At 43.9% G+C, this 23,427-nt stretch overlaps 1 protein-coding gene across 2 annotated transcripts in view; it reads left to right on the top strand.

Moving 5' to 3' along the window:
• The first annotated feature begins 1,180 nt into the window (after positions 1-1,180).
• The window catches only part of LOC121571880 (growth factor receptor-bound protein 10-like), a 59,325-nt gene continuing 37,078 nt past the window's right edge, over positions 1,181-23,427 (top strand). For both annotated transcript variants that reach the window (XM_041883651.2, XM_041883650.2), the window contains exons 1-3: positions 1,181-1,423; positions 10,790-10,897; positions 18,055-18,148. In XM_041883651.2, the coding sequence (XP_041739585.2) occupies positions 10,847-10,897; positions 18,055-18,148 (145 nt within the window). In that variant the 5' untranslated portion in view covers positions 1,181-1,423; positions 10,790-10,846. The remainder of the gene's footprint in view (positions 1,424-10,789; positions 10,898-18,054; positions 18,149-23,427) is intronic.

Genomic DNA, 23,427 nt, shown 5'->3' with positions numbered 1-23,427 from the left:
ACTGCCCAGTACATCACTGGGGCCAAGCTCCCTGCCATCAAGGACCTCTATACCAGGCGATGTCAGAGTCCTAAATTGGCAAAGACTCCAGCCACCCAAGTCATAGACTGTTTTCTCTGCTACCGCACGGCAAGCAGTACCGATGCACCAAGTCTGGAACCAACAGGACCCTGAACAGCTTCTACCCCAAAGCCATAAGACTGCTAAATAGTTAGTTAATTAGTTAACCAAAGAGCTACCCGGACTATCTGCATTCACCCTTTTTGCACAAATTTTTTTGGCTCTTCACATACGCTACTGCTACTGTTTATTATCTGTCCTGTTGACTAGTCACTTTATTCCTAGTTATATGATATGTACATATCTACCTCAATTACCTCGTACCCCTGCACTTTGACCCGGTACTGATACCCTGTGTATACACTGGGTCTACAAAACATTAAGAACACCTGTTCTTTTCATGACATAGACTGACCAGGTGAATCTACTTGGAACCAAAAAGGGTTCTCACATGGGGACAGTCGCAAAACCCTTTTGGAACCCTTTTTTTCTAAGAGTGTATGCTTGCCATTCAGAGGGTGAATGGGCAAGACAAAATATTTAAGTGCCTTTGAACAGGGTATGGTTGCAAGTTTGTGTCAAGAACTGCAACACTGCTGGGTTTTTCACGCTCAACAGTTTCCCGTGTGTATCAAGAATGGTTCACCACCCAAAGGACATCCAGCCAACTTGACACAACTGTGGGAAGCATTGGAGGCAACATGGGCCAGCATCCCTGTGGAACGCTTTTGACACCTTGTAGAGGGCAAAAGGAGGGGTGCAACTCAATATTAGGAAGGTATTCCTAATGTTTGGTATACTCAGTGTATGGCCAATTTATCGCTACTAATTGTGTATTTTATTATTACGTTATTACTTTTCTATTATTTTTCTTTTCGTTTTCTTTGCATTTTTGAGAGTGCCCGTAAGTAAGCATTTCACTGTTAGTCAACACCTGTTGTTTAAGTCAACACCTGTTGTTTACGAAGCATGTGACGAAAAAATAAAGATGTTATTTGAAGACTATGGCTTTAATGGGTTAACTAGAGGGATTCCCTGTACGTGGAGGAGTCAGCTGCGTAAGGGGGCGGGTCAGGGAAGAGTTTTCCTCCTTGTGTGTTTCGTGTGTTGAACTTGTGGCAGTCAGCTGGTGAATGCGCAGTGTTGAATGTGTCTGTGTCTGTGAGTGAGTGGATGGTGGGTGTAACTGTGTGCCCAGTTCAAGAGGACAACGTGAGCGATAACTGCAGGAGATATCAATTTTTTGGGGGCGTGATATCTAAAGGAATAGCCTAACGACACCGATTGTCATACGCTCCCCTCTCTTGGCTGACCGGTGTCTCAGCTCCGTGTGTTTCTGTCTGCTAGTCCAGCGGGTCTCGAGGTGAGTCGTCATTCTTAACGTGATCTGATTTGTTATGTTTCTGTTTGAAAAGTGCCGCATCGATTCGTTGCTTGGCAAACGTTATGTTGTTTATGTTTACTTTACACACGTCATGCACTCAGATAGGGGGAGGGGTGGGTGGATACATTATAAACATGCCCCCTGGCCTGGAGGACCCACTCATACATACTGTGGAGCAGACTCGTCTACCGGTTTCACATGGCAGAAGTAGCCTACAAGAACAGCACACTATGCATCTTTACCTAAGTCACAGACTAAATCATAATAATAACATTCTGTACAACATGGAGCAAATGCCAGAAGATTTCACTCAGCTACAACACAAATGTCAAGTGGGTTGTGTTTCAATACATCAATATGGTTATTAGGGGAACATGGACAACTCCCCGTCCCTGAACAATTAGAGACCAAATAACATGAAGCTAGTTAGCCCAATGCTACATGTTCAGTAGTAGTAGTAGTAGTAGTAGTAGTGTACACACACATGCATGCAGTCATGCACACATGCACACTCACATACACATATTGTTAAAAAACCCTGTCAAAAGCCCTGGCTTTCCCTGTGTGTGTGTGTGTGTATCTCTCTCTCAGTCTCAGTGAAGAGGTGGGTGTGATAAGACAGGAGAATGGGGTAGTCATTAATAGCTGGCTTCCATTTTCAGCTTCTTGAGTGATTAAGTTGGCCCAGTCAGTGTTTCTCCTAGCGTTACAGTGCTGTGGCAGTAGACCGAAGATTGCCTACTAACTCCGCTCTGTCCAAGGGCAAATGTTAACTTCCACTTAAATTTAATTTTCACTTAATCGCTTGACTAAACGAAAATTAGACTTAAACTGCAATCAGCAGTTGAAACAATAACAAATCATTCCCCAGCCCTTGTTTTGGTAAAAAACTGAGGGATGGGGCTGGAGAAGTGTAACCACTATCAAATTCATAGACAGAGCTATGGATGCAAGGACTGAACATCCATGATATCACAATTATTGTTTTAACCATGTTTTGAGGATATACAGTGCCTTGCAAAAGTATTCATCCCCCTTGGTGTTTTTCCTATTTTGTTGCATTACAGGTTGTAATGGAAAAAAAGTGAATTGAAAAAAATTACTTGTTTCAAAATATTCAAAAAAATAAATAATGGAAAAGCCCCTAAATAAGATCTGGGGCAACCAATTACCTTCAGAAGTCACATAATTAGTTAAATAAAGTCCACCTGTGTGCAATCTAAGTGTCACATGATCTGTCACATGATCTCAGTATATATACACCTGTTCTGAAAGGCCCCAGAGTCTGCAACACCACTAAGCAAGGGGCACCACCAAGCAAGCGGAACCACGAAGACCAAGGAGCTCTCCAAACAAGTCAGGGACAAAGTTGTGGAGAAGTACAGATCAGGGTTGGGTTATAAAAAAAGATCAGAAACTTTGAACATCCCACGGAGCACCATTGAATCCATTATAAAAAAATTGAAAGAATATGGCACCACAACAAACCTGCCAAGAGAGGGCCGCCCACCAAAACCCACGGACCAGGCACGGAGGGCATTAATCAGCTAGGCAACAAAGACACCAAAGATAACCCTGATGGAGCTGCAAAGCTCCACAGTGGAGATTGGAGTATCTGTCCATAGGACCACTTTAAACCGTACACTCCACAGAGCTGGGCTTTACGGAAGAGTGGCCAGAAAAAAAGGCATTGCTTAAAGAAAAAAATAAGCAAACACGTTTGGTGTTCGCCAAAAGGCATGTGGGAGACTCCCCAAACATATGGAAGAAGGTACTCTGGTCAGATGAGACTAAAATTGAGCTTTTTGGCCATCAAGGAAAACGCTATGTCTGGCACAAACCCAACAACTCTCATCACCCCAAGAACACCATCCCACAGTGAAGCATGGTGGTGGCAACATCATGCTGTGGGGATGTTTTTCATCGGCAGGGACTGGGAAACTGGTCAGAATTGAAGGAATGATGGATCGCGCCAAATACAGGGAAATTGTTGAGGGAAACCTGTTTCAGTCTTCCAGAGATTTGAGACTGGGACGGAGGTTCACCTTCCAGCAGGACAATGACCCTAAGCATACTGCTAAAGCAACACAATAGTGGTTTAAGGGGAAACATTTAAATGTATTTGAATGGCCTAGTCAAAGCCCAGACCTCAATCCAATTGAGAATCTGTGGTATGACTTAAAGATTGCTATACACCAGCGGAACCCATCCAACTTGAAGGAGCTGGAGCAGTTTTGCCTTGAAGAATGGGAAAAGATCCCAGTGGCTAGATGTGCCAAGCTTATAGAGACATACCCCAAGATACTTGCAGCTGTAATTGCTACAAAAGGTGGCTCTACAAAGTATTGACTTTGGGGGGTGAATAGTTATGCACGCTCAAGTTTTCTGTTTTTTTGTCTTATTTATTTTTTGTTTCACCAAAAATAATATTTTGCATCTTCAAAGTGGTAGGCAGGTTGTGTAAATCAAATGACACAAATCCATTTTAATTCCAGGTTGTAAGGCAACAAAATAGGAAAAATGCCAAGGGGGGTGAATACTTTCGCAAGCCAAGTATATGTTTGTTTACATTATCTTTGTTTACAAACATTGGAGGTTTATATTTTGGATTCTGAGGGGTATGACAGTTGAACTAAGCTGAGGCATTTATAAGTTATATTCTTTAAGCATCAATGGATACATATCATTCATTTATACAGTGCCTTCAGAAAGTGTTCACACCCCTTGACTTTTTCCACATTTTGTTCTGTTCTTTTACAGCCTAAATTTATGTTGTGTTACAGACATGTTTACAAATTAATACAAAATGAAAAGCTGATATATCTTGAGTATTCAACCTATTTGTTATGGCAAGCCTAAATAAGTTCAGGAGAAAAAATTTGCTTAACAAGTCACATAATAAGTTGCATTGACTCACAATGTGTGCAATAATAGTGTTTAACATGATTTTTGAATGACTACCTCATCTCTGTAACCCACACATAAAATTATCTCTAAGGTCCCTCAGTCGAGCAGTGAATTTCAAACACAGATTCAACCACAAAGACCAGGGAGGTTTTCCAATCCCTCGCAAAGAAGGGTACCTATTGTTAGATTGGTAAAAATAAAAAAGCGGACAGTGAATATCCCTTTGAGCATGGTGAAGTTATTAATTACACTTTGGATGGTGTATCAATACACCCAGACACTACAAAGATACAGGAGTCCTTCCGAACTCACTTGCCATAGAGAAAGGAAACCGCTGAGGGATGTCACCATGAGGTCAATGGTGACTTTAAAACAGTTACAGAGTTTAATGGCTGTGATATGATAACTGAGGATGGCTCAACAACATTGTAGATACTCTACAATACTAACCTAATGGACAGAGTGAAAAGAAGGAAGCTTGTACAGAATACAAATATTCAAAAACATGCATCCTGTTTGCAACAAGGTATTAAAGTAATACTGCAAAACAAATATCTAAGCAATTCACTCTCCATATTTTCAAGCATATACAGTGGGGAGAACAAGTATTTGATACACTGCCGATTTTGCAGGTTTTCCTACTTACAAAGCATGTAGAGGTCTGTAATTGTTATCATAGGTAAACTTCAACTGTGAGAGACGGAATCTAAAACAAAAATCCAGAAAATCACATTTGTATGATTTTAAAGTAATTAATTTGCATTTTATTGCATGACGTAAGTATTTGATCACCTACCAACCAGTAAGAATTCCGGCTCTCACAGACCTGTTAGTTTTTCTTTAAGAAGCCCTCCTGTTCTCCACTCATTACCTGTATTAACTGCACCTGTTTGAACAAGTTACCTGTATAAAAGACACCTGTCCACACACTCAATCAAACAGACTCCAACCTCTCCACAATGGCCAAGACCAGAGAGCTGTGTAAGGACATCAGGGATACAATTGTAGACCTGCACAAGGCTGGGATGGGCTACAGGACAATAGGCAAGCAGCTTGGTGAGAAGGCAACAACTATTGGCGCAATTATTAGAAAATGGAAGAAGTTCAAGATGACGGTCAATCACCCTCGGTCTGGGGCTCCATGCAAGATCTCACCTCGTGGGGCATCAATGATCATGAGGAAGGTGAGGGATCGCCCAGAACTACATGGCAGGACCTGGTCAATGACCTGTAGAGAGCTGGGACCACAATCTCAAAGAAAACCATTAGTAACACGCTACGCCGTCATGGATAAAAATCCTGCAGTGCACACAAGGTCCCCCTGCTCAAGCCAGCGCATGTCCAGGCCTGTCTGAAGTTTGCCAATGACCATCTGGATGATCCAGAGGAGGAATGGGAGAAGGTCATGTGGTCTGATGAGACAAAAATAGAGCTTTTTGGTCTAAACTCCACTCGCCATGTTTGGAGGAAGAAGAACGATGAGTACAACCCCAAGAACACCATCCCAACCGTGAAGCATGGAGGTGGAAACATCATTCTTTGGGGATGCTTTTCTGCAAAGGGGACAGGATGTCTGCACCGTATTGAGGGGAGGATGGATGGGGCCATGTATCGCGAGATCTTGGCCAACAACCTCCTTCCCTCAGTAAGAACATTGAAGATGGGTCATGGCTGGGTCTTCCAGCATGACAACGACCTGAAACACACAGCCAGGGCAACTAAGGAGTGGCTCCGTAAGAAGCATCTCAAGGTCCTGGAGTGGCCTAGCCAGTCTCCAGAGCTGAACCCAATAGAACATCTTTGGAGGGAGCTGAAAGTCTGTATTGCCCAGCGACAGCCCTGAAACCTGAAGGATCTGGAGAAGGTCTGTTGGAGGAGTGGGCCAAAATCCCTGCTGCAGTGTGTGCAAACCTGGTCAAGACCTACAGGAAACTTATGATCTCTGTAATTGCAAACAAAGGTTTCTGTACCAAATATTAAGTTCTGCTTTTCTGATGTATCAAATACTTATGTCATGCAATAAAATGCAAATTAATTACTTAAAAATCATACAATGCGATTTTCTGGATTTTTGATTCCGTCTCTCACAGTTGAAGTGTACCTATGATAAAAATTACAGACCTCTACATGCTTTGTAAGTAGGAAAACCTGCAAAATCGGCAGTGTATCAAATACTTGTTCTCCCTACTGTAGGTGGCTGCATCATGTTATGGGTATGCTTCTAATAGTTAAGTACTGGGGAGTTTTTCAGGATAAAAAATACATCTATGGCAAGAGCTGAAAATGGTTGTCTAGCATTGGTCAACAACCAATTTGACAGAGCTTGAAGAATTTTGAAAAGAATAATGGGAAATTGTTGCACAACCCGGTGTGGAAAGCTTTAGAGACTTTAAAGACTCTCAGTTGTAATCACAGCCAATGGCGCTTCTACAAAGTGTTGAGTAAGGGGTGTGAGTTATTATAGATATTTCTGTATTTCATTTTCAATAAATTTGCTAAAATGTCTGAAAACATGTTTTCACTTTGTCATTATGGGGTATTGTGTATGGATGGGTGAGAATACCATTTTTAATTCAGTCTGTAACATAACAAAATGTGGAATAAGTCAAGGGTTGTGAATACTTTCTGAAGGCACTGTATACAGTTGAAGTCAGAAGTTTACATACACTTAGGTTGGAGTCATTAAAACTCATATTTCAACCACTCCACAAATTTCTTGTTAATAAACTATAGTTTTGGCAAGTCGGTTAGGACATCTACTTTGTGCATGACACAACTAATCTTTCCAACAATTGTTTACAGACAGATTATTTCACTTATAATTCACTGTATCACAATTCCAGTGGGTCAGAAGTTGACTGTGCCTTTTTAAACAGCTTGGAAAATTCCAGAAAATGTTGTCGTGGCTTTAGAAGCTTCTGATAGGCTAATTGACATCATTTGAGTCAATTGGAGGTGCACCTGTGGATGTATTTCAAGGCCTACCTTCAAACTCAGTGCCTCTGTGCTTGACATCATGGGAAAATCAAAAGAAATCAGCCAAGACCTCAGAAAAAACATTGTAGACCTCCACAAGTCTGGTTAATCCTTGGGAGCAATTTCTAAACGCCTGAAGGTACCACGTTCATCTGTACAAACAATAGTACGCAAGTATATACACCATGGGACCACGCAGCCGTCATACCACTCAGGAAGGAGAAGCGTTCTGTCTCCTAGAGATGAACGTACTTAGGTGCGAAAAGTGCAAATCAATCCCAGAACAACAGCAAACGACCTTGTGAAGATACTGGAGGAAACAGGTACAAAAGTATCTATCCACAGTAAAACGAGTCCTATATCAACATAACCTGAAAGGCCGCTCAGCAAGGAAGAAGCCACTGCTCCAAAACCACCATAAAAAAGCCAGACTATGGTTTGCAACTGCACATGTGGACAAAGATCGTACTTTTTGGAGAAATGTCCTCTGGTCTGATGAAACAAAAATAGAACTGTTTGGCCATAATAACCATCGTTATGTTTGGAGGAAAAAGGGGGTTACTTGCAAGCCGAAGAACACCATCCCAACCGTGAAGCACAGGGGTGGCAGCATCATGCTGTGGGGGTGCTTTGCTGCAGGAGGGACTGGTGCACTTCACAAAATAGATGGCATCATGAGGAAGGAAAATTATGTGGATATATTGAAGCAACATCTCAAGATATCAGTCAGGAAGTTAAAGCTTGGTCGCAAATGGGTCTTCCAAATGGACAATGACCCCAAGCATACTTCCAAAGTTGTGGCAAAATGGCTTAAGGACAACAAAGTCAAGGTATTGTAGTGGCCATCACAAAGCCCTGACCTCAATCCTATAGAAGATTTGTGGGCAGAACTGAAAAAGCGTGTGCGAGCAAGGAGGCCTACAAACCTGACTCAGTAACACCAGTTCTGTCAGGGGGAATGGGCCAAAATTCACCCAACTTATTGTGGGAAGCTTGTGGAAGGTTACCTGAAACGTATGACCCAAGTTAAACAATTTAAATGCAATGCTACCAAATACTAATTGAGTGTATGTGAACTTCTGACCCACTGGGAATGTGATGAAATAAATAAAAGCTGAAGTAAATAATTCTCTCTACTATTATTCTGACATTTCACATTCTTAAAATAAAGTGGTGATCCTAACTGACCTAAAACAGGGATTTTTTTCTAAGATTAAATGTCAGGAATTGTGAAAAACTGAGTTTAAATGTATTTGGCTATGGTGTATGTAAACTTCCGACTTCAATTGTATATACTATATACACTACCGTTCAAAAGTTTGGGGTCACTTAGAAATGTCCTTGTTTTCGAAAGAAAAGCAATTTATTTGTCCATTAAAATAAGTGACCCCAAACTTTTGAACTGTAGTGTATATGAAAATGGTATGTGGACACCTCTTCAAATAAGTGGATTTGGCAATTTTAGCCACACCCGTCACTGACAGTTGTATAAAATTGAGCACACAGCCATGCAATCTCCATGGCCAAACATTGGCAGTAGAATGACCTTACTGAAGGGCTCAGTGACTTTCAACGTTGCACTGTCATAGGATGCCACCTTTCCAACAAGTCAGTTCGTCAAATTTCTGCCCTGCTAGAGCTGCCCCGGTCAACTGTAAGTGCTGTAATTGTGAAGTGGAAATATCTAGGAGTAACAACAGCTCAACCGCGATGTGGTAGGCTACACAAGCTCACGGAACGGGACCACCGAGTGCTGAAGTGCGTAGCGCATAAAAATCGTCTGTACTTGGTTGCAGCTCTCTCTACCGAGTTCCAAACTGCCTCTCGAAGCAACGACAGCAATAACTGTTTGTCGGGAGCTTCATGAAATGGGTTTCCATGGCCAGGCAGCTGCACACAAGCCTAAGATCACCATGCACAATGCCAAGCATCAGCTGGAGTGGAGTAAAGCTTGCCTCAATTGGACTCTGGAGCAGTGGAAACGCCTTCTCTGGAGTGATGAATCACTCTTCATCATCTGGCAGTCCGACGGACAAATCTGGGTTTGGCGGTTGCCAAGAGAACACTACCTGCCCGAATGCATAGTGCCAACTGTATGATTCTGTGCTTCCAACTTTGTGGCAACAGTTTGGGAAGGCTCTTTCCTTTTTCAGCATGACAATGCCCACGTGCACAAAGCGAGGTCCATACAGAAATGGTTTGTTGAGATCGGTGTGGAAGAACTTGACTGGCCTGCACAGAACCCTGACCTTATCCCAATCTAACACCTTTCGGATGAATTGGAACGGCGACTGCTAGCCAGGCCTAATAACCCAACATCAGTTCCCGCCCTCACTAAGTCCCCACAGCAATGTTCCAACATCTAGTGGAAAGCCTTCCCAGTAGAGTGGAGGCTGTTATAGCAGCAAAAGGGGGACCAACTCCATATTAATGCCCATGATTTTGGAATGAGATGTTCAACAAGCAGATGTCCACATGCGATGGACAGCAGTGTAATGGAGTAATTAATCTAATCAAGAATCATTTTAGCAGCACTATAGGTTGTGTCTGACTGGGAAGGGACCTGTGGATAGGCATAGAGTCAGAGTGGATAGTCTTTCAGAGAGGGAGCAGTAATTGTTAGCCATTTTAACAGTCTTATGGCCAAGGGATAGAAGCTGTTTAGGACTCTGTTTTCTGAGCCTTGATGCACCGGTACCGCCTGCCGGACGGGAGCAAGGAGAACAGTCCATGTCTCGGGTTGCTGGAGTCTTTGGCAATTTTTCGGGCCTTCTCAGACACCACTTGTCATGTGCATCCTGGATGGCTGGGAGCTCGCTCCCAGTGACGCGCTGGGCCATCCGCACCACCAACCTCTGTAGGGCCTTCTGCCACTGGCGGTGCAGTTGCCATACCAGATGGTGATACAACCAGTCAGGTTGCTCTCAATGGTGCAGCTGTAAAAGTTCCTGAGGATCTGAGGGGCCATGCCAAATCGTTTCAGCCTCCTGAGGGAGAAGAGGGGTTGCCATACCTTCTTCACGACTGTTCTGGTGTGAGAGGACCATGTTAAGTCCTCAGTGATGTGGACAACAAGGAATTTGAAGCTCATCTCTATTGAGCATACTTTTTAGTCCAGGACTATAGGTTTCATTTTTGTCTGGGAAACTGGCCCTTAGTGTCTCGATTTCAGTCTCTCTTTCAGTCTCTGTCTCTCTCCCCCCTCCCCAACCACTTTGCTCTCTCTCTCGCTCTCACTCTTGCTCTCGCCCTCTCTCCAGGTGCTAAGTAGTCATGTTATATGGGATGGTCTCTTATTTTGTCTGAGGCGTTGCTGTGTTTGGGAACTGATCAGAGCAATATGCATTAGCTGTGTTTATGTACTGTGTGGATCAATACGAATGTGCGTGCGTGCATGCCTGCGTGCGTGTGATTGTATTTGTCTTTCTCTACAGATTATGTTCTGTTGGTCTCTCTTTGTAGGTATCTGGTCAGTGGAGTAAATGTGATCCCCAGAACAGGGACCTACAGAAGGATAGTATGGCCTTAGCAGGGTGTCCGGACTATTTCCTCCTACAACCTAACTACCAGGTAAAGACCACACACACACACACACAACACCTGTTCATTATGGCTGAAAGCGTGGGAGTTATGTTAGTGTGTGTTTGTGTTTAAGCTGTCATGCTGTATTATGAAGAGCCAATCTTATACATTATATAATAAATTGTCACAAACACACTGAGAGAATGGCGCTGCAATAGATAGCAGCCGTTATACAGGCTCCTGACCAATTCTGCTATATTGTGTGGTTTTTTTGCGCCTTTTTTGCGCTTTGTTTTGTACATAATGACTCCGCTATCATTTCCTATGACTGAAAAGAGCTTCTGGACATCAGAACAGCGATCACTAACCTCGATTTGGATGAAGATTTGTACTTCAACGAGTCGGAGGCGCAGGACATACTGCTCAATCTGGACCAGGCCCTAATCCCAGAGACTCTGAAAAGATAAAGGCGGCCTTATCGAGGCAGACGTGCAGGCACCCTGACGAAACTATACTGAGCAAATATATAAACATGTTTCATGAGCTGAAATAAAGATCCCAGAAATGTTCCATATGCACAAAAAGCTTATTTCTCTCATTGTGTGCACAAATTTGTTTACATCCCTGTTAGTGAGCATTTCTCCTTTGCCAAGATAATCTATTCACCTGACAGGTGTGGCATATCAAGAAGCTGATTAAACAGCATGATCATTACACAGGTGCCCCTTGTGCTGGGAACAATAAAAGGCCACTCTAAAATGTGTAGTTTGTCACACAACACATTGCCACAGATGTCTCAAGGGAGCGTGCAATTGGCATGCTGACTGCAGGAATGTCCACCAGAGCTGTTGCCAGATAATTGTATGTTAATTTCTCTACTATAAACCGCCTCCAACATCATTTTAGAGAATTTGGCAGTAGGTCCACAGACCGTGTGTAACCCTGCCAGCCCAGGACCTCCACATCTGGCTTCTTCACCTGCGGGATCGTCTGAGACCAGCCACCCGGACAGCTGATGAAACTAAGAAGTATTTCTGTCTGTAATAAACCCCTTTTGTAGTCTGATTGGCTGGGCCGTATTCTGATTGGCTGGGCCTGACTCCCCAGTGGGTGCGCCCCTGCCCACCCATGGCTGCGTCCCTGTCCAGTCATGAGAAATCCATAGATTAGGGCCTTATGAATTTATTTCAACTGATTTCCTTCTATGAACTGTAACTCAGTAAAATCTTTGGCATTGTTACATTTTGCGTTTATTTCTGTCCAGTATACGTCGGCGAGTACATAAACTGCCTCTACCCTCCATTCTATTGGCGAACGTACAATCACTGGAGAAGAACTGGACGACCTCCGTTTGAGACTATCCTATCAACGAGACCTGAAGAACTGTAATATCCTATGTTTCTCAGAGTCATGGCCAAGGACATGGATAATATACACTCACTGGCCAGTTTATTAGGTTGTCAAACTCATTCCAGGGAGGGCCTATTGTCTGCAGGTTTTAGTTTTTTCCTTTCTATTAAGCCATAGACAACCAGGTGTGGGGAGTTCTTTATTAGTTAGTGACCTTAATTCATCAATCGAGTACAAGGGAGGAGCGAAAACCCGCAGACACTCGGCCCTCCGTGGATTCTTCGGGGCGTGGAAATGTTGCTCAATTGGTATCAAGCGACCTATCGTGTGCCTGGAAAACCTTCCCCACACCATTACACCACCGCCACCAGCCTGTACCGTTGACACCAGGCAGGATGGGGCCATGGACTCATGCTGCTTACGTCAAATTGTATGCCCACTGGAGCCGCTTCTTCTTGTTTTTAGCTGATAGGAGTGGAACCCGGTGTGGTCGTCTACTGCAATAGCCCATCCCTGACAAGGACCGGCGAGTTGTGCATTCCGAGATGCCGTTCTGCACACCACTGTTGTACTGCACCATTATTAGCCTGTTTGTGGCCCTCCTGTTAGCGTGCACTATTCTTGCCATTCTCCTTAGACCTCTCATCAACAAACTGTTTTCCACAGGATTGCTGTTTCCCACAGGATTGCCGCGTTTTTATTTGTCGCACCACTCTTGGTCTCTGTTAACATCAGCTGGTGCGCAATCTCCAATTTTAAGGACGTCTTGAAGACCTGCTCGCCGGAGTTAGAATATCTCAAGCTTTAGATCATACTATTTACCAAGAGGATTTTCATCTATATTTTTCGTAGCTGTATCTTCACCACCATAAACTGCGGTTGGCACTAAAACCGCACTCAACGAGCTGTATAGGGCCATAAGCAAACAAGAAAATGCTCATCCAGAGGCGGCACTCCTAGTGGCCAGGGATTTTAATTAAGGGAAACTTAAATCTGGCTTACCTAATATCTAGATCACCTTTACTCCACACACAGAAATGCATACAAAGCTCTTCCTCTCTCTCTACATCTGACCGTAACTCTATCCTCCTGACCCTCAACACTGGGGCCCTTCAGGGGTGCGTGCTTAGTCCCCTCCTATACTCCCTGTTCACCCACGACTGCGTGGCTGTGCACAACTTCAACACCCTCATTAAGTTTGCAGACGAAACGACAGTTGTAGGCCTGATCACCGACGACGATGAGACAGCCTATAGCGTGGTGCCAGGACAATATCTTCTCCCTCAATGTCAGCAAGACAAAGGAGCTGGTCGTGGACTAGCATGCCCTCATTCACATCGACTGGGCTGTAGTGGAGCGGGTCGAGAGCTTCAAGTTCCACGGTGTCCACATCACTAAGGATCTATAATGGTCCACACACACCAACACAGTCGTGAAGAGGGCACGACAATGCCTCTTCCCCCTCAGGATGCAGAAAAGATTTGGCATGGGCCCTTCAGATCCTCATAAAGTTATACAGCTGCACCATTGAGAGCATCTTAACTGTCTGCATTACCGCTTGGTATGGCAACTGCTTGGTATCCGACCGCAAGGCGCTACAGAGGGTTGTGCGTATGGCTCAGTACATCACTGGGGCCGAGCTCGCTGCCATCCAGGACTTCTATACCAGGGGGTGTCAGAAGAATGCCCTAAACATTTTCATAGACTTCTCTCTGCTACTGCATGGCAAGCGGTACCGATGCACAAAGTCTGGAACCAACAGGACCCTGAACAGCTTCTATCCCCAAGCCATAAGATTACAAAAAATTTATAGAAATAGTTAACCAAATTGCTACCTGGCCTAACTGCATTAACCCTTTTTGCACTAACCTTTTTGACTCCTCACATACGCTGCTGCTACTGTTTACTATCTGTCAGTTTATTCCTAGTTGTATGTACATATCTACCCCATTTACCTCATACCCCTGCACATCGACTCGGTGCTGGTACCCCGTGTACAGTACCAGTCAAAAGCTTGGACACACCTACTCATTCCAGGGTTTTTCTTTATTTTTACTATTTTCTACATTGTAGAATAATAGTGAAGACATCAAAACTATGAAATAACACATATGGAATCATGTAGTAACCAAAAAAGTGTTAAACAAATCAAAATATATTTTAGATTCTTCAAAGTAGCCACCCTTTGCCTTGATGACAGCTTTGCACACTCTTGGCATTCTCTCAACCAGCTTAACCTGGAATGCTTTTCCAACAGTCTTGAAGGAGTTCCCACATATGCTGAGCACTTGTTGGCTGCTTTTCCTTCACTCTGTGGTCCAACTCATCCCAAACCATCTCAATTGGGTTGAGGTCGGGGGATTGTGGAGGCCAGGTCATCTGATGCAGCACTCCATCACTCTCCTTCTTCGTCCAAAACATGGGGCCAATGATATGGGAGGATGGAATGATGGGCTGGAGGGCACTCACAGGACCCTCAACTGATGTGGAACCACAAGGTATGGGAAAGCAGGTCTTCCGACATCCGGGTGCCCAGGTGGTGATTTTCATCCTCGACCAGGAGATGGTGGGGTCATGTTGTTGGAGCCACGGAAGGCCGAGGATGACTTTGTGTACAGAAGCAGTAATGATGAGGAAAGGAAGGCTTTCTTGGTACATGGGTCCCACGGTGAGGGTGAGTGGTGCTGTGATGTGCGTGATGGTGCCGGAGCCCAATGGCTGTTTATCCAGGGCTTGGACCGGAAAAGGAGAGGAGAGCAGGGACGCGGTGATGTTCAGGGAGGAGAAGAGGGCCTGGTCGATAAAATTCCCTGCAGCACGAGAGTCCACTAGAGCTGTAGAGACAACACCTGAGGGACAGCCAGCCAGTGAAATAGAAACCAGGAAGGTTTTGGCGGAAAACGATGATGAAGGAATACTCACGCCTACCCTGGGAGATTAATGGTCACCCCTCTGCCCCAGTGGACTTTGGGTTGGGACGCATCAGACACTGCTGGAGCCGGTGCCCCTCCTGGCCCCAATAGGGACACAGCCCCAGCTGTCTCCGGCGACGTTGCTATGCCACGGGTAGGTGTGTGACCCCTACCTCCATGGGTTCAGGCTCTGCCCCAGGACGGCCAAAGGAGGAGGGCGAGAGGAGCACCGGCGCTCCCGAAGAGCCATCGCGATGACCAAGTCCAGGGAAAGGTTGTCGTCTCGGCATGCCAACTCCGTCTGGACCACCTCGCGGAGTCCTGTTCGGAATAGGGTGCGGAGCGCCGGCTCATTCCATCTGCTGGAGGCTGCCACGGTCCGGAAGGTGAGGGCGTACTCTGCAGCGGTATGGGCACCCTGCCGGAGTTGGAGTAGTCGCTTACCTCCCTCTCTGCCCTCTGGTGGATGGTCGAAGACCGCCCTGAACAGAGCCATGAACCCCTCGTAGGAACCCAGCTCTTCCTCTCCTCTCTCCCAGACGGTCGTAGCCCACTCCAATGCCTGACCGGACAGCAGGGGAATGACCGTGGTAACCTTAGACCTCTCGGTGGTGGGGGCTCCCATCTTATGAGCAAAATAGAGGGAGCACTGGAGTAGGAAGCCACGGCATTTGGATGGAGTCCCATCATACTTGTCTGGGAGGGACAGTTGGGCATCGCTGAGCTGGGCGGACTGCTGGGTAGGTTGGTGGACTGGCTCGCTGGGACAGCTTGTGGTAGAAGGCCATCCGCTAGATGGAGGTGAATCCTCTCGGATGATGTCGAGACGGTGGAGGACGCGGAGGACCTGCGCCAGCTGATCGTGGTGTTGGCGGATTAGGTGTCCTTGTTCGTCGACCGTCTGGGAGATGTCTTTCTCTTCTGTTGCTTCCATTTTTGATGAGGCAGCATTCTGTAACGTATACGCAGGAAACAGGTGCAGAAGGTGAGTTTAATAATAAGAATAATCATGAAGATAATACAAAACAGGAGAAGCGTACTGAACGTACCCAAAACCAATACTGCCTGATGACTGCGGCTACTGAGGGCTATATGAAGGGAGAGTAATCAGGGTGGTGATGAAGTTCAGGTGTGCTTAACGTTGGGGAGCAGGTGTGTGCAATGATGGATGCCAGATGTGTGCAATGTGGGTTGCTAGGACCGGTGGTTAGTAGACCGGCGACGTTGAGCACCGGAGTGGGAGTAGATGTGACAGTGTATTTATTATTACTTTTATTATTACGTGTTTTACTTTTTAATTATTTCTCTATTTTCTTTCTCTCTGAATTGTTGGGAAGGGCCCGTAAGTAAGCATTTCACTATTAGTTTACGAAGCATGTGACGAATAAAATTAGATTTGACACCATGCAGTCTCTCTGGGCTGAGACTATAGGTTGGGTGTGTGTAGATGGAGAGAGGAGCCGGTGGACGGACCTCTTTTCCACATACTTACTTAACTCTCCTTGCCATGTTTTGAGCATCTGGGCCATGTTCCAAGACTATCTTGGAGCGGGAGAGAATGTGTGTTTGTGTGTGTGTCCAAGCGGGAGAGCTGTGGACACTTCAGAGGGAACAAAGCTTTTTTTTGTGTGTGTGTGTGTGAGAGCCATGGAAACTTCAGAGGGAGAACCGCTTTGTGTGTGTAGCAGAAAACCAGGCTTGAAGACTTCTATTTCTCTCAAAGCTAGTCTTTAGCTCAGCAGGCTAAGTCTGTCTTGTGGCACACTGATAACCTGTGTTCAAACCCAGTGGTCTCTATATGTGTGGGTATGGTGTGCACTGTGCAGTCCAAAATTCTGCCATGTTTGCTAAGACGGTCAGACCCACTCAATTTTACAACACTAACTTACAACACTAGCTTCTCAAACCGCAAATCTATCTTTCACCACTTTCATCCTTTCTCTATCTATTCAATCAAGTCAGAAAATACATTCCCCAGGGTAAGGAAACAAATATGTAAAATCGCTGAACTATCCCTTTAATGTGGTAATATAATAGTTAAAACTGTCCTTCAGACGTGAATGTGGTAGTTACAACCTTCCTGCACAATTGTCTTATGTAGTATCACTGCTGCCATGGACCCTTGCGTGTGTGTGTTTGTGTGAAAGGTCAGTATGGTTGTTATAGGATCGCCTTGGTGTGTGTTGAGTATGTGAATGTGACGTACATTTGTGTATTATATGTTATGGAGTGTTAATGTTTGTGTTGTCTAGTTCCATTTTTTATAGGAGGATCCACAGGTGTGTGTGTGTGTAGCAGAGCGGTCCCTGGAAAGTCCTTGGCTGCTTCTCGGTGCTGTAAATCTCTCTCTGCTCGTTTATGGATGTTTTTTAGAGTGGTGAGTGTGTGTACGTGTGTGTCTGTGCGTTTGTGTGACGTACCTCTGGCAGTGAGCAGTTCCTGGAAACAGTGCTTCCGCGTTCTCCACTTTCCTGGAAATTGACTGTGTTTTCCTTTTCTTTCTTTTTTGTGCAGTGCTCTTATCTGATGCTGCTTCAAATAAGTGTGCGTGTGTGCGTGTGTGTGACGTGTTGCAAACTGTTCCTCTTCCTCAAATGGCACCTTCTTAATCCCTATTACGTGCACTACTTTGACCAGATCCCTTCTGGTCAGCCCTATGTGGCCTAGAGGTCAGGGGTCAGTGGATAACCTTGTTAATGTTCTGAGATTCCTGTATGTGTGTATATTCCTAGAGACCAGAGTGTGTTCAAGTATTCAAGTTCCTCTGTAACAGTAAGAACACACACAAAGGCAATCAGTGAAAAAACAGACAATACATAAACCTTTCATACAGTATCTGCCTGTGCTATACACATAAAAAATATTACAATGCTAAAGGAACACACGTGTTGTCATGCAGTACATGTGCTGATGATTGTGCTTTCTGTTTCTCCACTCACACAGGAAACTGTGGACCGGACTTCCTCCCACAGACCGGACGATTTGATTGGTCAAGGGTTTCAACGCTCCACCCATCGGAACCCCCCCCATCACCAAGGTAATTGTCCCCCTCTCTTTTCTTCACCTCTGCTCTCCTCTCTCCTAACCTCCTCTCTTCTATGTTCCTCTCCTATATTAGTCAGATGAAGAGGCTATAGCAGAAAAATGTGTTTTTGTGGAGTTTGTTGGTGCTTAGCATTTTTCTCTCCGGCTGGTTGGTTGAGTTTTCCAGAATACCCAGCAGACTCCTTAGATTTCTGTAGGAATGCTGTTCTAGGAATGCTATGGGATAGCAGGCTGTAAATCTTCTTCCTGTTTGACCCCATTACTTTCTGGGGCGTCGTCAACATCTGGTCTCCATGGCGATTGTTGCTCACTGTCATGTTGTAAACAGTACCTTCAAAAATTATTTCTTCAAAATGTTGTGTTACAGCCTGAATTTAAAATTGATAAAATTATGATTTTTTTGGTCACTGGCCTACAAACAATAACCCATAATGTCAAAGTTGAATTATGTTTTTAGAAATGTTTAGTAAGTAATTAAAAATTAAATGCTGAAATGTCTTGAGTCAGTAAGTAATCAACCCCTTTGTTATGGCCAACCTAAATAAGTTGAGGAGTAAAAATGTGCTTAACAAGTCACATAATAAGTTGCATGGACTCATTCTGTGTGCAATAATAGGTTTTAACATGATTTTTGAACGACTACCTCATCTCTGTACCCCACACATACAATTATCTTTAAGGTCCCTCAGTCGAGCAGTGAATTTCAAAAACAGAACCAACCACAAAGACCAGGGAGGTTTACCAATGCCTCACAAAGAACGGCACATTGGTAGATAAAACATTTAATTAAATAAAAAGACCAGACATTGATTATCCCATCTGGTTTGCGCTCAGTGGGACTATCATTTGTTTTTCAACAGGACAATGACCCAAAACACACCTCCAGGCTGTGTAAGGGCTATTTGACCAAGAACGAGAGTGATCGAGTGCTGCATCAGATGACCTGGCCTCCACAATCACCCGTCCTCAACCCAATTGAGATGGTTTGGGATGAGTTGGACCACAGAGTGAAGGAAAAGCAGCCAACATGTGCTCAGCATATGTGGGAACTCCTTCAAGACTGTTGGAAAAGCATTCCTTATGAAACTGGTTGAGAGAATGCCAAGAGTGTGCAAATCTGTCACCAAGGCAAAGGGTGGCTACTTTGAAAAATCTAAAATATATTTTGATTTGTTTAACACTTTTTTTGGTTACTACATGATTCCATATGTATTATTTCATAGTTTTGATGTCTTCACTGTTATTCTACAATGTAGAAAATAGTAAAAATAAAGAAAAACCCTGGAATGAGTAGGTGTGTCCAAACTTTTGACTGAGAGGATCTCATGTGAAATACTGTTGAAGTAATATGGTTACAGGTTCATCTGTCTCACCTAAAGCCCATTGTTGTGGGAAGCTGCTATAGACCACAAAATGCTAACAGTCAGTATCTGGACAACGTGTTAAATGCTTGATAATGTATGTGATATCAACAGAGAGGTATATTTTTTGGGTGATTTTAAATATTGACTGGCTTTCATCAAGCTGCCCACTAAAGAAAAAGCTTCAAACATTAACTATTGCCTGCAACCTGGTTCAGGTTATCAGTCAACCTTACCAGGGTAGTTACAAACAGCACAAGATTGAAATCATCATCTTGTAGTGATCACATCTTTACTAATGCTGCATAAATTTGCTTTAAAGCAGTACCCAAATCCATCGGATGTAGTGATCACAATATAGTAGTCATATCTAGGAAAACCAAAGTTCCAAAGGAAGGGCCTAATATAGTGTATAAGAGGTCATACAATACGTTTTGTAGTGATTCCTATGTTGTTGATGTAAATTATATTTGTTGGTCTGTGGTGTGTAATGAGGAGCAACCAGATGCTGCACTTGACACATTCATGAAATTGCTTATCTCAGTTACTAATAAGCATACACCCATTAAGTAAATGACTGTAAAAACAGTTAAATCCCTGTGGATTGATGAGGAATTGAAAGATAGTATGGTTGAGAGGGATGAGGCAAAAAGAATGGCAAATAAGTCTGGCTGCACAACCGATTGAAATAAAGATAAATGATATAAAGAATGATAGTAAAAAGCTTTGGAACACCTTAAATGACATTTTGGGCAAAAAGGCCAACTCGGCTCCATCATTCATTGAATCGCATGGCTTATTCATCACAAAACCCACTGATATTGCCAATAACTTTAATTATTTTTTCATTTGCAAGATTAACAAACTTAGGTATGACATGCCAGCAACAAACACTGACACTACATATCCAAGTATAACTGATCAAATTATGAAAGACAAGCATTGTAATTTTGAATTCCGTAAAGTTAGTGTGGAAGAGGTGAGAAAAGGATTGTTGTCTATCAACAATGACAAGTCACCGAGGTCTGACAACTTGGATGGAAAATTACTGAGGATAATAGCGGACGATATTGCCACTCCTATTTGCCATATCTTCAATCTAAGCCTATTAGAAAGTGTGTGCCCTCAGGCCTGGAGGGAAGCAAAAGCTATTCCGCTACCCAAGAATAGTAAAGCCCCCTTTACTGGCTCAGAGAAATTGATGATAAAGATTGTGGTAGCTGTTTTGTTGGACTTCAGTGCGACTTTTGACATTATCGATCATAGTCTGCTGATGGAAAAACGTATGTGTTATGGCTTTACACCCCCTGCTATATTGTGGATAAAGAGTTACCTGTCTAACAGAACACAGGGTGTTCTTTAATGGAAGCCTCCAACATAATCCAGGTATAAAAAGGAATTCCCCAGGGCAGCTGTCTAGGCCCCTTACTTTTTTCAATCTTTTCTAATGACATGCCACTAGCTTTGCGTAAAGCCAATGTGTTTTTTTATGTGGATGACTCAACACTATACACATCAGCTACTACAGTGAGTGAAATCACTGCAACACTTATCCCCTGTACCTCAGTTGGTAGAGCATGGCGCTTGCAACGCCAGGGTTGTGGGTTCGTTTCCCATGAGGGGCCAGTATGAAAATGTATGCACTCACTAACTGTAAGTCGCTCTGGATAAGAGCGTCTGCTAAATGACTAAAATGTAAATGTAATGTCATGACTCTCATGTGATGCCCAAGATCAGAATACAGAGAAGCAACAGTCTACAGATCTCTCTCTTTCTCTACCACAGAACAAAGGAGGAATTGATGTGGGGGTTTTATGACCCCCTCGCACCAATCCTAAATGGTTTGCAGCAAACGACTCTTTGTTGGTCCCTAGTATTGGTGATCTGAATGTCTCTGTGTTACAGGGACAGATTGCCCCCCAAAAACTCTAAATGACCAAATGTGGACACTGGAACAGTATATTTCAACATCTGAATGTTGGGAATAATGAGAGAGAGAATATGGAAAAGGAATGTCTATTTTGTGATGTCATTAAAACTTCTATAAAAATGTTATAATGAAAATATTGTAACTTGAAGAGCTTTCATACTGTGCATTTAAGTTTGCATCCGTTACGTTGTTTAGGAAATATCCAGGAGGGAGATAATATTTTTGTAAAAATAGGAAGATGATTTTGGTCTAACAAAATAATGGTGTTCAGAATACTTTGCCCCAGTAACTAGCCATGCCCATGGGAACTCAAAGAGTGTTAGCATGACTTAAATGCCCTTTTTTTATTTGTATTTATTTCAGCTTTATTTAACCAGGTAAGCCAGTTGAGAACAAGTTCTCATTTACAACTGCGACCTGGCCAAGATAAAGCAAAGCAGTACGATTTAAAAACAACAACACAGAGTTACATATGGGGTAAACAAAACAAAGTCAAAAATACAACAGAAAAAATATATACAGTGTGTGCGAATGTAGTAAATTATGGAGGTAAGGCAATAAATAGGCCATAGTGCAAAATAGTTACAATTTCGGATTAACACTGGAATGATAGATGTGCAAAAGATGATGTGCAAATAGAGGAGGCCAAAGGAGGTGTTGGCTTTGGGGATGACCAGTGAGATATACCTGCTGGAGCGCATACTACGGGTGGGTGTTGCTATGGTGACCAGTGAGCTAAGATAAGACAGGGATTTGCCTAGCAGTGATTTATAGATTACCTGGAGCCAGTGGGTTTGGCGACAAATATGTAGTGAGGGCCAGCCAACAAGAACGTACAGGTCACAATGGTGAGTAGTATATGGGGCTTTGGTGACAAAACGGATGGCACTGTGATAGACTACATCCAATTTGCTGAGTAGAGTGTTGGAAGCTATTTTGTAAATGACATCGCCGAAGTCAAGGATCGGTAGGATAGTCAGTCTTACGAGGGCATGTTTGGCAGCATGAGTGAAGGAGGCTTTGTTGCGAAATAGGAAGCCAATTCTAGATCTAACTTTTGATTGGAGATGCTTAATGTGAGTCTGGAAGGAGAGTCTACAGTCTAACCAGACACCTAGGTATTTGTAGTTGTCCACATACTCTAGGTCAGACCCGCCGAGAGTAGTGATTCTAGTCGGGTGGGCGGGTGCAAGCAGCGTTCGGTTGAAGAGCATGCATTTAGTTTTACTAGTGTTGAACAGCAGTTGGAGGCTACGGAAGTAGTGTTGTATGGCATTGAAGCTCATTTGGAGGTTTGTTAACACAGTGTCCAATGAAGGGCCAGATGTATACAAAATGGTGTCGTCCACATAGAGGTGGATCCGAGCGTCACCAGCAGCAAGAGCAACATCATTGATATACACAGAGAATAGAGTCGGCCCGAGAATTGAACCCTGTGGCACCCCCATAGAGACTGCCAGAGGTCCAGACAACAGGCCCTCCGATTTGACACATAGAGTTCAATCTGAGAAGTAGTTGGTGAACCAGGCGAGGCAGTCATTTGAGAAACCAAGGCTATTTAGTCTGCCAATAAGAATGTGGTGGTTGACAGAGTCGAAAGCCTTGGCCAGGTTGATGAAGATGGCTGCTCAGTACTGTCTTTTATCGATCGCGGTTATAATATCGTTTAGGATCTTGAGCGTGGCTGAGGTGCACCCATGACCAGCTCGGAAACCGGATTGCATAGCGGAGAAGATACGGTGGGATTCGAAATGGTCGATGATCTGTTAACTTGGCTTTCAAAAACGTTCGAAAGGCAGGGCAGGATGGATATAGGTCTGTAACAGTTTGGATCTAGAGTGTCACCCCCTTTGAAGAGGGGGATGACTGCGGCAGCTTTCCAATCTCTGGGGATCTCAGACGTTACGAAAGAGAGGTTGAACAGGCTAGTAATAGGGGTTGCGACAATTTCGGCGGCTAATTTTAGAAAGAAAGGGTCCA

Source organism: Coregonus clupeaformis, chromosome 8 (genome assembly GCF_020615455.1).
Source record: "Coregonus clupeaformis isolate EN_2021a chromosome 8, ASM2061545v1, whole genome shotgun sequence".
NCBI lineage: Eukaryota > Metazoa > Chordata > Actinopteri > Salmoniformes > Salmonidae > Coregonus > Coregonus clupeaformis.
Note: the sequence above shows the minus strand (reverse complement) of the source record. Positions and strands in the feature narration are given on the sequence as shown.